The following is a 12,500-nucleotide window of genomic DNA, read 5'->3' on the forward strand; positions in this document are numbered from 1 at the left end:
GCTGGTGTAGCAGTGTTCTGTGGTGACGTCTCTGTTAGCACCAGCAAATCAAAGGAGTGATGAGAAGTTAAAGCTGAGGTAAAATGAGGTAGACTGGCAAATCCACAGCTCACCTACGACGTCTGTCTGAGACTCACACAACAGAGGAGAGTAGCCGAGGTTACTGCCCTCTGCTCTGAGGACAAAAGCCCCTGTGATGGTAAGAGGTGACTACAGTGATATGGTTTGGTAAAATAGATCAGAACTTTACTGACACTTATTTAGAATAAAAAGGCTGTGTGAATGTTTTGTGCTGGAGCTTTAATAACCTTTACGTTAGAGTGTTGTGTAAAAATCCTCTCACACACAATCTGATTTATATCAAGATTAAAATAAATAAAGATTTTACTCCAGTTTCTCCAGCGCACAGTGGGGCATCTGCAGTCCAGCCGAGAGCTGCTTCACTCCTGAATCCTGCACTTTATTATCCCACAGATTCAGTTCTCTCAGTCTGGAGGATCTCAGGACGGAGGACAGAAATCTACAGCTTTCCTCTGAAAGATCACACAAACACAACCTGGAAGAGAAATATACACAATATACAAAATTCACACCAACACTTATGTCATGTGTTTATATCTGTGTTATAACACCGTTATACAGTTAAAGCAAATAAAGAGTTATAAGCTGAACACAAGGTTCCAGTGTAGACTATTTCTAATATAATGACAGATCCTTACGTACCTGGTTTTATTACAAACATCTGTATAAGGTACTGTACATATAAACCCTGGCACTTCCACCACAGCTTCAGTACGTACAGATCATCTTTACAATAAGACGCACTATCCCCAATTATCTGCACAACCACACAGACAATATTGTGCTTAAGAACATGAAGATGTGACCTCAGAGTCTGCAGTGTACAGCTTGGATCCTTCAGTCCATCAGAGAGCAGCCTGACTCCTGAATCCTGCACTTTATTATCCGTCAGATCCAGTTCTCTCAGTCTGGAGGATCTCAGGACTGAGGCCAGAGCTCTACAGCTTTCCTCTCTCAGACAGCAACCATACAATCTAGAAGTAAAAAATGACATAACACATCTCTTTTATCTGTCCCTGATCTGCAGCTTCTCTAAGACTGTGTGGAGAACTTCACAGGACACACCGTCAGATGCAGCAGGCCCCAGTTTTTATCCATGTCACCATCACATCCTTCTAAAGGGTCTTCTAGCTCCCCCAGACCAACAGGTGAACCCTAACCCTAACCCTAACCCTAGATTTAGTCAGTTGATAGAAAAATACATCCCACATCCAGTCATCCACACGGATCCAGAATATTCTCTTGTCCTCAATTAGTCCTAAAATCTCTACAATAATCCTTCACCAGTAAAACATCATCACACCCTCAACGATGCCAATATCAACACACTAAAAACAACCAGAAACATGTTTGTGAAGATGATTAATGATCTGACCTCAGAGTCTTCAGTGTACAGTGTGGAACCTTCAGTCCATCAGAGAGCAGCTTCACTCCTGAATCCTGCAGGTTGTTGTTACTCAGGTCCAGGTCTGTTAGTCTGGAGGAGATGGAGCCGAGAACTGAGGACAGAACTCTACAGCTTTCCTCTGTCAGGTCACACAAACACAACCTGTAGAAGAAATGATGGTATATATCACACACACACTGCTGATTACATCCCAGCAGTCAGCTGTCTTCTAAAGTGATGTGACATACGGCTAAGTACGGTGACCACAGACTCAGAATTTGTTCTCTGCATTTAACACATCCAAAGTGCGTACACACACACACACACACACACACACACACACACACACACACACACACCCGGAGCAGTGGGCAGCCCAGGGAGCAGTGGGGGGGGGGGGGACTTCAGTCGTGGCCGGCCCGAGACTCGAACCCACAACCTTAGGGTTACGAGTCAGACTCTCTAACCATTAGGCCATGACTTCCCAAAGCCCCTTTCCATTCTTACACACAACAGCCACCAACCAGGCAGCATGAAGGCTAACATGCACTTTCTCCAAGACATATAAAGAAAGACAAACACTTGTTTTTGAATTGCTGTTCATGAAGAATCACAGGGCAGCATGACACACTTGGAGCATGACACACTTGGAGCATGACACACTTGGAGCATGACACACTTGGAGCATGACACACTTGCCCTTTTTCATGTGATTGACAGATAGTATGCCCCAGATGGTCACCCTGACAACAACATGGGCAATTTTGCTTCCTTGGACTCCCTTAAATGGATTGCTAAGCTCTAGGTAATTGTGTGGCGTCTCCAGTGTTCTCTCTTTGTCCATGTGAGTTTCCTCCAGATTTCAGTATGTACTTCCATCCCATCCCCAAACTCACAACCAGGGTCTCCAGAATCGACTCTGTATTCTTTCATCACCTCACTGACCTGGTAAAAGTGCCTCCTGTAAATAAAGGAATGTCTGGAAAGGTGTGTGTTATTGTACAAGATGAATTATTCTGAATCAGTTCCACGGTGGTTGAGTGTTTACTCTTAGTGCCAGTCGTAAAAAGTGAGGGTTGTGTCAGGACAGACAGGACAGGCTGGACAGACAGGACAGACAGGACAGAACTCTGGCTGTTGTGGTGACCGCTACTGAAGAGGCTGAAGGGAAACAACATCAGCAGTGATGTACCTCAGAGTCTTCAGTGTACAGTGTGGAACCTTCAGTCCATCAGAGAGCAGCTTCACTCCTGAATCCTGCAGGTTGTTGTTACTCAGGTCCAGGTCTGTTAGTCTGGAGGAGATGGAGCTGAGAACTGAGGACAGAACTCTACAGCTTTCCTCTGTCAGGTCACACAAACACAACCTAGGGTAAGAGAGGGGGGGGGGAACGAGAGAAAGGGAGAGAAGGGGGGAGAGGGGGGGAGAGAAAGGGAGAGGGGGAGAGAGGGGGAGAGAGAGCAAGAGAAAGGGAGAGATAGGGAGAGAGAGAGGGAGAGAGAGAGAGAGGGAGAGAGAGGGGAGGGAAGTGGGGAGAGGGGGGAAGAAAGGGAGAGAGAGAGAGAGAGAGAGAGAATTTTTTTTTACATTACTCTTCTTTCAGCTTGCCTGTCTTCGAACCTTGGCCCTGGGTCTACTGCATTTGTGGGTTCTACAGTGAAGGAAAGGAACCTACAAAGGACAGAAGGTGCAGGAGATACAGCACCATATGTTCAACCCCAGCTTCAAACAAATGAGTGAGCCAACAAGCTGCAAGGGAAAATCTGTGTGAAAGATTCTTTTATAAAAGTGATGATATTACCTGAGTGTCTCCAGGCTGCAGTGTGGATCCTTCAGTCCAACAGAAAGATGCTTCAATTTTAAATCCTGCAGTTTGTTGCCACTCAGGTCCAGTTCTCTCAGACTGGAGGGGTTAGAACTGAGAACTGAGGACAGAAGTCTACAGCTTTCCTCTGAGAGATCACACCAACACAACCTGGAAAATACACACCATAAATAACACTAATGATGATCTTGGAACTGTGGAGGCAGGTCATTACCAGGAGAAGGTCATTACAAGGAGGCAGGTCATTACCAGGAGAAGGTCATTACAAGGAGGCAGGTCATTACCAGGAGAAGGTCATTACAAGGAGGGAGGTCATTACCAGGAGAAGGTCATTACCAGGAGAAGGTCATTACCAGGAGAAGGTCATTACCAGGAGGGAGGTCATTACCAGGAGAAGGTCATTACCAGGAGAAGGTCATTACCAGGAGAAGGTCATTACCAAGAGAAGGTCATTACCAGGAGGGAGGTCATTACCAGGAGAAGGTCATTACCAGGAGAAGGTCATTACCAGGAGGGAGGTCATTACCAGGAGAAGGTCATTACCAGGAGTAGGTCATTACCAGGAGGGAGGTCATTACCAGGAGAAGGTCATTACCAGGAGTAGGTCATTACCAGGAGGGAGGTCATTACCAGGAGTAGGTCATTACCAGGAGTAGGTCATTACCAGGAGGGAGGTCAATAGTCAGTTCCTGAGGGGTTTTTTGGAAGCAGGAAAAATAAGTGAGTGTAGGTGTTGTGGGGTGTTGTGGGGTGTTGTGGGGTGTTGTGGGCTGTTATGGGGTGTTGTGGGGTGTTGTGTGGTGTTGTGGGGTGTTCAGACAGGCAGTGGCTATTAGTATAGTGGGTGAACCTGGGACAGGGTCATGGGCACTGACTGACTCACTGAGCCTTCAGACAAGGCTAGAGGATTTTAAACAAAACTGCATTTTTCCAACCACAATTGTTGCCTAACCCATAAAGAGTGTGAGTGAGGGGTGTGTGGGGTGAAGAGTGTGTGCGAGGGGTGTGTGTGTGGGGTGAAGAGTGTGTGTGAGGGGTGTGTGTGGTGAAGAGTGTGTGTGAGGGGTGTGTGTGGGGTCAAGAGTGTGTGTGAGGGGTGTTTGTGGGGTCAAGAGTGTGTGTGAGGGGTGTGTGTGTGTGGGGTGAAGAGTGTGTGTGAGGTGTGTGTGGGGTGAAGAGTGTGTGTGAGGGGTGTGTGTGTGGGGTCAAGAGTGTGTGTGAGGTGTTTAGATTGTATTGAATGCTGAACTAAAGTCTATGAACAGAATTCGTACATAAGTGTCTTTATTGTCCAGGTGAACGAGGGCTAAGTGGAGGGCCGTGGTAACGGCATCGTCTGAGGAGCGGTTTGGACAATACACAAACTGTAGGTGCTTCTAGAAACACTTCATGACGATGGGTGTGAGTGTGACTGGATGATAGTCATTGAGGCAGGACACTGTAGACTTCTTTGGCATGGGGATGATAGTAGTCTTGAGACACGTAGAAACAACAGAGCTGCTCAGGGAAATGTTGATGTCAGTGAAGACATCCGTTAGCTGTCCCTGAGCACCCTGCCAGGAATACTGTCTGGTAGAGCAGCCTACCTTGGGTTAACTCTGCAGAGTTCTCCTCACGTCAATCGTGGATAGACAGAGTACCTGATCGTTGAGGGGTGGGACGGTCTTCCTTGCCGCTACATTGTTCTGCACCTTAAACCATAGAAGTCTATCACAGGAAGGTGAAGCTGTCTTGTAGCTCATGATCACCTGTATGCCCTGACACATGTGCCGGTGTCTCTGCTGTCCTGGAAGTGGCTGAGGACTCGGGACAGTTTGGCCCTTGATGTTCTTAGGGCCGCCCTGTCCCCTGTTCTGAAGGCTAGGTCTCTAGTCTGCAGCAGTGCACACGTGTTTGCAGTCATCCACGGCTTCTGGTTGGAGCCTCCCTGGTTGCACCTGACGATGTAGCTGGTCACTGATGCCGTGAACTCCTCCAAGTTGATGGAGTCGCCGTTGGTTGCAGCCTCCCTGAAGATGTTCCAGTCAGTGCACTCAGAGCAGTCCTGAAGAGCAGAGGTGGCTCCTGATGGCCAGGTTTTCATCTGCCTCAGAACCGGTTTAGAGTCTGACGAGTCGTCTGTATGCCTAATTAACATAACAGAGATGTGGTCTACAACATTAGAAGGATTCGGCCATTTTCCCCACACAGACTGCTCAGGTACTTGTTCAGTCTCTTGTCATTTCTAGACTGGATTACTGTAACACACTGCTGGCAGGTCTACATATGAATCCGTCCTCTGCAAATGATTCAAAATGCAGCTGCTTGTCTTCAACCTGCCAAAGTTCTCCACACCCCCCCGCTGCTGCGATCCCTCCACTGGCTTCCGGTAGCTGCACACATCCGATTCAAAACACTGATGCTGGCCTACAAAGCCAAAAACAGACCATCTCCCTCTTACCTCAAAGCCCTCATCACTCCTCACACTGCACCCCACACCCTACACCCCACACTGCTCGACTGGTCCCACCATCTCTCAGGGTAAGAGGCAAGTTTACTACAAGACTCTGTTCTGTTCTGGCACCGAGGTGGTGGAATGAACTTCCCCTAGAGGTCCGGACAGCTGAGTCACTGGCTATTTTCATGCGGCGGTTGAAGACCTACTTATTCAGGAAACACTTCAACTAGCACTTCCTTCCTTATCTTTTGCATTAAAAAAAAAAAACCTTTGACACTTTTTCATTGTAACTTTGAACAAAAGTTTTAAACTCATGGTATCTTAAGTCTGTAACCCAGTGAGCAGCATTAATGTAGTCAGTGTTAGAGATTTAAGCTCTTATGTACGTCGCTCTGGATAAGGAGTCTGTCACATGCTGTAAATGTAAATGTAAATGTAAATGTAGTGGTCTGAGTAGCCGAGGTGGGGCCGCAGGTCAGGGGCGGGGCTCGATACGCGCCGGGAATGTTTGTGTAAACAAGACCCAGCATGTTTTCCCTCTTGTTGCAAAGTCCACATGTTGATGGGATTTAGGGAGCACTGACTTGAGATTTGCATTATTGAAATCTCCGGTGATGATAAACAGTCCGTTGGGGTGAACATTCTGCAGATCGCTAATAACCACATAGAGCTCACATAGAGCTTCTTTAGCATTAACTAGTGGAGTTTGTGACTGTTAGATGCAGGACATTTTATTTACCAACATGGCACAGACTCCACTAGCGATGAGCAGTAACTAGAAACAAGCAGAGAGTTCTTATACCATTCTGTGTTGATGTAAACACACACACACCACTACGGCGAGCCTTACCACACAGAGCTGCTGTTCTATCGGCACAAAACGAGGTGACCCGTCTAGCCGATTAGCCTAGCACGTACACCTGCCCGCTTACAGCGCTTCCGCATCCCTTCTCCTGGTCACTGATATCAGGCGACACAGAGGACCGAGGCCTGATGTCAGCAGGTCATGAAGCCTTTCCAACACATCATCATGCAGGTTGGTTGTTGCATGATTTCTATACTGTTAACTCCTGGCTGATGTACACATGAACACGGCTCCCTCTAGTCTCCGTGTACTATCAGTAGTTGTACACACCCCTCAGTATGTTGTATCCGGAGTGGTCACTGTGTGCTACTGCCACACCGCCATCTTGGACCATGGATAAAATTAAGGATAAATACAAATAATTTTAAGTTGATCTAATATTAAATCTTTTTTTTTTGGTTCTAGATTTCTTATATTCTATAAAACTGCTTTGAGACATTGTCTATTGTTATAGTTGCTTTAGGTTTAGTATTGAAGAGAATATTTTTCTCCACTGTATGAAACATCTGAAGCTGCTGGTTTGTATCAGCCCAAATATTTTCTATATGTAATTAATAAGATATTTTCTAAGTGGGTTTTATTGTCCCAGTGTAGAAATGTAGATGTCAGTGAGGTGCAGTGATAAAGTGAAGATCTGACCTCAGAGTCTTCAGTGTACAGTGTGGAACCTTCAGTCCATCAGAGAGCAGCTTCACTCCTGAATCCTGCAGGTTGTTGTCACTCAGGTCCAGGTCTGTTAGTCTGGAGGAGATGGAGCTGAGAACTGAGGACAGAACTCTACAGCTTTCCTCCGTCAGGTCAGAAGGTTGCAGTCTAGGAGGGAAATTAAGGTACAATAAGATCTTACTCCATGTGAGTAACAGGGTGTGTACGTGGCTGTAGAAGCTCATTTAATTGTCACAGACAATAAACTAAATCTCTGCAACGTCTCAACCCTATAGTTTACATAGCAGACTTACACTAGGATCATTATAATTCCTACATAAATATTATTTATTTTTATAAAAGTACTCATTACACATTTTTAAATAATTGTAATGCAAATGTGAATGTTTAAATATTATTGTTATTATCTTAGAACTGCAGGACGTCTATAATAAAGTCAGCTGAGACGTACGACTGGGCTGATACAGGTAAATGTTCAGGTGTCCCAGTGGACAAGACGTTCAGGTGTCCCAGTGGACAAGACGTTCAGGTGTACCAGTGGACAAGACGTTCAGGTGGGACTGGAGCAGCACATACCCCCAATACTCAGTTTGTTCTTTTTAACACTAGAAGTGTGAGCAGTGAAGTAAAACCACCCTGCTGAGTCTTTATATAGAAGAACACTGGAGCCTCAAAATACTTTACTTTTCAAATTTGTTGTCATGGAAACAACAGTGAGGTTTAACTGTCCAGTCCATGAGACAGACGATGAGACTATGGGACATTTGTCAACACCACACATCAGAGCAGCTGGGTTTATTTCTGGATGTTCACACTTGTTGTGCATTAGACTTGTTCTTCCTTCTTCCTTTATACTACATTTCCCACAATCCTCTGCAGGCTGCATCACCGTTTTTCAGTGCACTTCATTACCCATAATCCTCAGCTGAGGTTTATAAATAGACCTCATTTCCTTTCTCTCTGTTCCTTTGTGTTGGTGAGATGTGGGCCTGAAGGTGGGCACTCAGCCTTGTGTGTTTGAATCTTTCCCATAAGATGTGTCCTGTAAGTTCACTACTGTATTGTTTACTTCACCCTGCTGGGTCGTGTACTGGTCATCAGTAGGTTTTATGTTTGATGCTGTATGACTTCCATCTTTATTATAATCTGTGAGTCAGATTTCTGTGTTGTCTTGTTTGTAGTGAGCAGAACCATCTTTACCCTCCTGTGTGTGCTAAGCATTGTGTTTATCCTGTGGAACCTGTGCACTGTGCGTCCGGCTTTACTGTCAACAACAAACGAGTTGTCCTGTGTTAATGAAGTTGTCCTGTGTTAATGAAGTTGTCCTGTGTTAATGAAGTTGTCCTGTGTTAATGAAGTTGTCCTGTGTTAATGAAGTTGTCCTGTGTTAATGAAGTTGTCCTGTGTTAATGAAGTTGTCCTGTGTTGTAATAAGACACCGAGTTCTACATGTCCACTGAACCATGGATACGTTTAACAGCTGTTATCCAACACATTCCATCTGTAGCATCAGGACCAGAGTTAGTTCTACAAGCTTCACACACACTTGTCATGTCGAATCTCTTACCTCTGACCGTTCTTCGTCATGTCCACAGAGAATAATCCAGAAGGTTCTGGTTCCTTGCAGGATACAGCTACAAAAGAATGAACACATTTTCTAAAGCTTTATGCTTATATACAAGTTATATATATTTATAAGCTGTATGCAGTGTCCCTATGTCCTGACATCCAGTGCAAGTGAGAAAAGATTAAATAAAAGTAAGAACACTACATTCAGTATAAATGTACAGTAACCGTATTAGAGCTCGATATTTAACACTCACTGTGTTTCCACTCCGTCGTCCTCCTCGACAGCTGCTGAGTTTCTGTTTCTCATTGTGTCTGCTTTCATTTCCTCTGAAAGCAAGGTGTGGTTATTGTAGCGGTGTCCTGTCTTACCCCCAGCGGTGTCCTGTCTTACCCCCAGCGGTGTCCTGTCTTACCCCCAGCAGTGTCCTGTCTTACCCCCAGCGGTGTCCTGTCTTACCCACAGAAGTGTCCTGTATTACCCCCAGCGGTGTCCTGTCTTACCCACAAAGGGCCAGTGCAGAGGAAACCACACCGTTTTTATAATTGTTTATTACTGTACATTACAGCTGTGTGTTATAGTGTGTGTGTGTGTTTATTACTGTACATTACAGCTGTGTGTTATAGTGTGTGTGTTTATTACTGTACATTACAGCTGTGTGTTATAGTGTGTGTGTGTGTTTATTACTGTACATTACAGCTGTGTGTTATAGTGTGTGTGTGTGTTTATTACTGTACATTACAGCTGTGTGTTATACTGTGTGTGTTTATTACTGTACATTACAGCTGTGTGTTATAGTGTGTGTGTGTGTGTTTATTACTGTACATTACAGCTGTGTGTTATACTGTGTGTGTTTATTACTGTACATTACAGCTGTGTGTTATAGTGTGTGTGTTTATTACTGTACATTACAGCTGTGTGTTATACTGTGTGTGTGTGTTTATTACTGTATATTACAGCTGTGTGTTATAGTGTGTGTGTGTGTTTATTACTGTACATTACAGCTGTGTTATAGTGTGTGTGTTTATTACTGTACATTACAGCTGTGTGTTATAGTGTGTGTGTGTTTATTACTGTACATTACAGCTGTGTGTTATAGTGTGTGTGTTTATTACTGTACATTACAGCTGTGTGTTATAGTGTGTGTGTTTATTACTGTACATTACAGCTGTGTGTTATAGTGTGTGTGTGTTTATTACTGTACATTACAGCTGTGTGTTATAGTGTGTGTGTTTATTACTGTACATTACAGCTGTGTGTTATAGTGTGTGTGTTTATTACTGTACATTACAGCTGTGTGTTATAGTGTGTGTGTGTTTATTACTGTACATTACAGCTGTGTGTTATAGTGTGTGTGTTTATTACTGTACATTACAGCTGTGTGTTATACTGTGTGTGTTTATTACTGTACATTACAGCTGTGTGTTATACTGTGTGTGTTTATTACTGTACATTACAGCTGTGTGTTATACTGTGTGTGTTTATTACTGTACATTACAGCTGTGTGTTATACTGTGTGTGTGTGTTTATTACTGTACATTACAGCTGTGTGTTATACTGTGTGTGTGTGTGTTTATTACTGTACATTACAGCTGTGTGTTATAGTGTGTGTGTTTATTACTGTACATTACAGCTGTGTGTTATACTGTGTGTGTGTGTTTATTACTGTACATTACAGCTGTGTGTTATAGTGTGTGTGTTTATTACTGTACATTACAGCTGTGTTATAGTGTGTGTTTATTACTGTACATTACAGCTGTGTGTTATAGTGTGTGTGTTTATTACTGTACATTACAGCTGTGTTATAGTGTGTGTGTTTATTACTGTACATTACAGCTGTGTGTTATAGTGTGTGTGTGTTTATTACTGTACATTACAGCTGTGTGTTATACTGTGTGTGTGTTTATTACTGTACATTACAGCTGTGTGTTATAGTGTGTGTGTTTATTACTGTACATTACAGCTGTGTGTTATAGTGTGTGTGTTTATTACTGTACATTACAGCTGTGTGTTATAGTGTGTGTGTGTTTATTACTGTACATTACAGCTGTGTGTTATAGTGTGTGTGTTTATTACTGTACATTACAGCTGTGTGTTATACTGTGTGTGTGAGTTTATTACTGTACATTACAGCTGTGTTATAGTGTGTGTGTTTATTACTGTACATTACAGCTGTGTGTTATAGTGTGTGTGTTTATTACTGTACATTACAGCTGTGTGTTATAGTGTGTGTGTTTATTACTGTACATTACAGCTGTGTGTTATAGTGTGTGTGTTTATTACTGTACATTACAGCTGTGTGTTATAGTGTGTGTGTTTATTACTGTACATTACAGCTGTGTGTTATACTGTGTGTGTGTTTATTACTGTACATTACAGCTGTGTGTTATAGTGTGTGTGTGTTTATTACTGTACATTACAGCTGTGTGTTATAGTGTGTGTGTTTATTACTGTACATTACAGCTGTGTGTTATAGTGTGTGTGTTTATTACTGTACATTACAGCTGTGTTATAGTGTGTGTGTTTATTACTGTACATTACAGCTGTGTGTTATACTGTGTGTGTGTGTTTATTACTGTACATTACAGCTGTGTGTTATACTGTGTGTGTTTATTACTGTACATTACAGCTGTGTGTTATACTGTGTGTGTTTATTACTGTACATTACAGCTGTGTGTTATAGTGTGTGTGTTTATTACTGTATACATTACAGCTGTGTGTTATAGTGTGTGTGTGTGTTTATTACTGTACATTACAGCTGTGTGTTATAGTGTGTGTGTGTGTGTGTGTTTATTACTGTACATTACAGCTGTGTGTTATAGTGTGTGTGTGTTTATTACTGTACATTACAGCTGTGTGTTATACTGTGTGTGTGTGTTTATTACTGTACATTACAGCTGTGTGTTATACTGTGTGTGTGTGTTTATTACTGTACATTACAGCTGTGTGTTATACTGTGTGTGTGAGTTTATTACTGTATATTACAGCTGTGTGTTATAGTGTGTGTGTGTGTTTATTACTGTACATTACAGCTGTGTTATAGTGTGTGTGTTTATTACTGTACATTACAGCTGTGTGTTATAGTGTGTGTGTTTATTACTGTACATTACAGCTGTGTGTTATAGTGTGTGTGTTTATTACTGTACATTTCAGCTGTGTGTTATAGTGTGTGTGTTTATTACTGTACATTACAGCTGTGTGTTATACTGTGTGTGTGTTTATTACTGTACATTACAGCTGTGTGTTATAGTGTGTGTGTTTATTACTGTACATTACAGCTGTGTGTTATAGTGTGTGTGTGTTTATTACTGTACATTACAGCTGTGTGTTATAGTGTGTGTGTTTATTACTGTACATTTCAGCTGTGTGTTATACTGTGTGTGTGTTTATTACTGTACATTACAGCTGTGTGTTATAGTGTGTGTGTTTATTACTTTACATTACAGCTGTGTGTTATACTGTGTGTGTGAGTGAGTTTAACACACTGTGGTTTTCCTCAGAACTGCTTCAGGCTCCTGTCACCTTAGACTTGTGTTTGTTTTTCTCTGAACAGAAGAAGAATATTTATTTGCATAATGGAAAGTCACACAGACATACACACACACACACACACACACACACACACACACACACACACACACAGACACACACACACACACACACACACACACA

At 43.0% G+C, this 12,500-nt stretch overlaps 1 protein-coding gene across 6 annotated transcripts in view; it reads right to left on the reverse strand.

Annotated features, from left to right (window-relative positions):
* LOC113639727 (ribonuclease inhibitor-like) overlaps nt 1-9,171 on the reverse strand; it is a 12,888-nt gene extending 3,717 nt beyond the window's left edge. Inside the window, exons 1-8 of one of the 6 annotated variants that reach the window (XM_027141775.2) lie at nt 9,085-9,171; nt 8,829-8,895; nt 7,235-7,408; nt 3,270-3,443; nt 2,661-2,834; nt 1,457-1,630; nt 888-1,055; nt 389-556 (exon numbers count right to left, since the gene is read on the reverse strand). In XM_027141775.2, coding sequence (XP_026997576.2) covers nt 389-556; nt 888-1,055; nt 1,457-1,630; nt 2,661-2,834; nt 3,270-3,443; nt 7,235-7,408; nt 8,829-8,848 — 1,052 coding nt within the window. In that variant the 5' untranslated portion in view covers nt 8,849-8,895; nt 9,085-9,171. Of the gene's footprint in view, nt 1-388; nt 557-887; nt 1,056-1,456; nt 1,631-2,660; nt 2,835-3,269; nt 3,444-3,507; nt 4,335-7,234; nt 7,409-8,828; nt 8,896-9,084 lie in introns of those variants that run through there. The other 5 variants (XM_027141780.2, XM_047800155.1, XM_027141779.2 and 2 more) reach the window with 5 other exon arrangements.
* Between the last annotated feature and the right edge of the window lie 3,329 nt (nt 9,172-12,500).

The sequence above is a fragment of the Tachysurus fulvidraco genome, chromosome 14, assembly GCF_022655615.1.
Source record: "Tachysurus fulvidraco isolate hzauxx_2018 chromosome 14, HZAU_PFXX_2.0, whole genome shotgun sequence".
NCBI classification, from domain to species: Eukaryota; Metazoa; Chordata; class Actinopteri; order Siluriformes; family Bagridae; genus Tachysurus; species Tachysurus fulvidraco.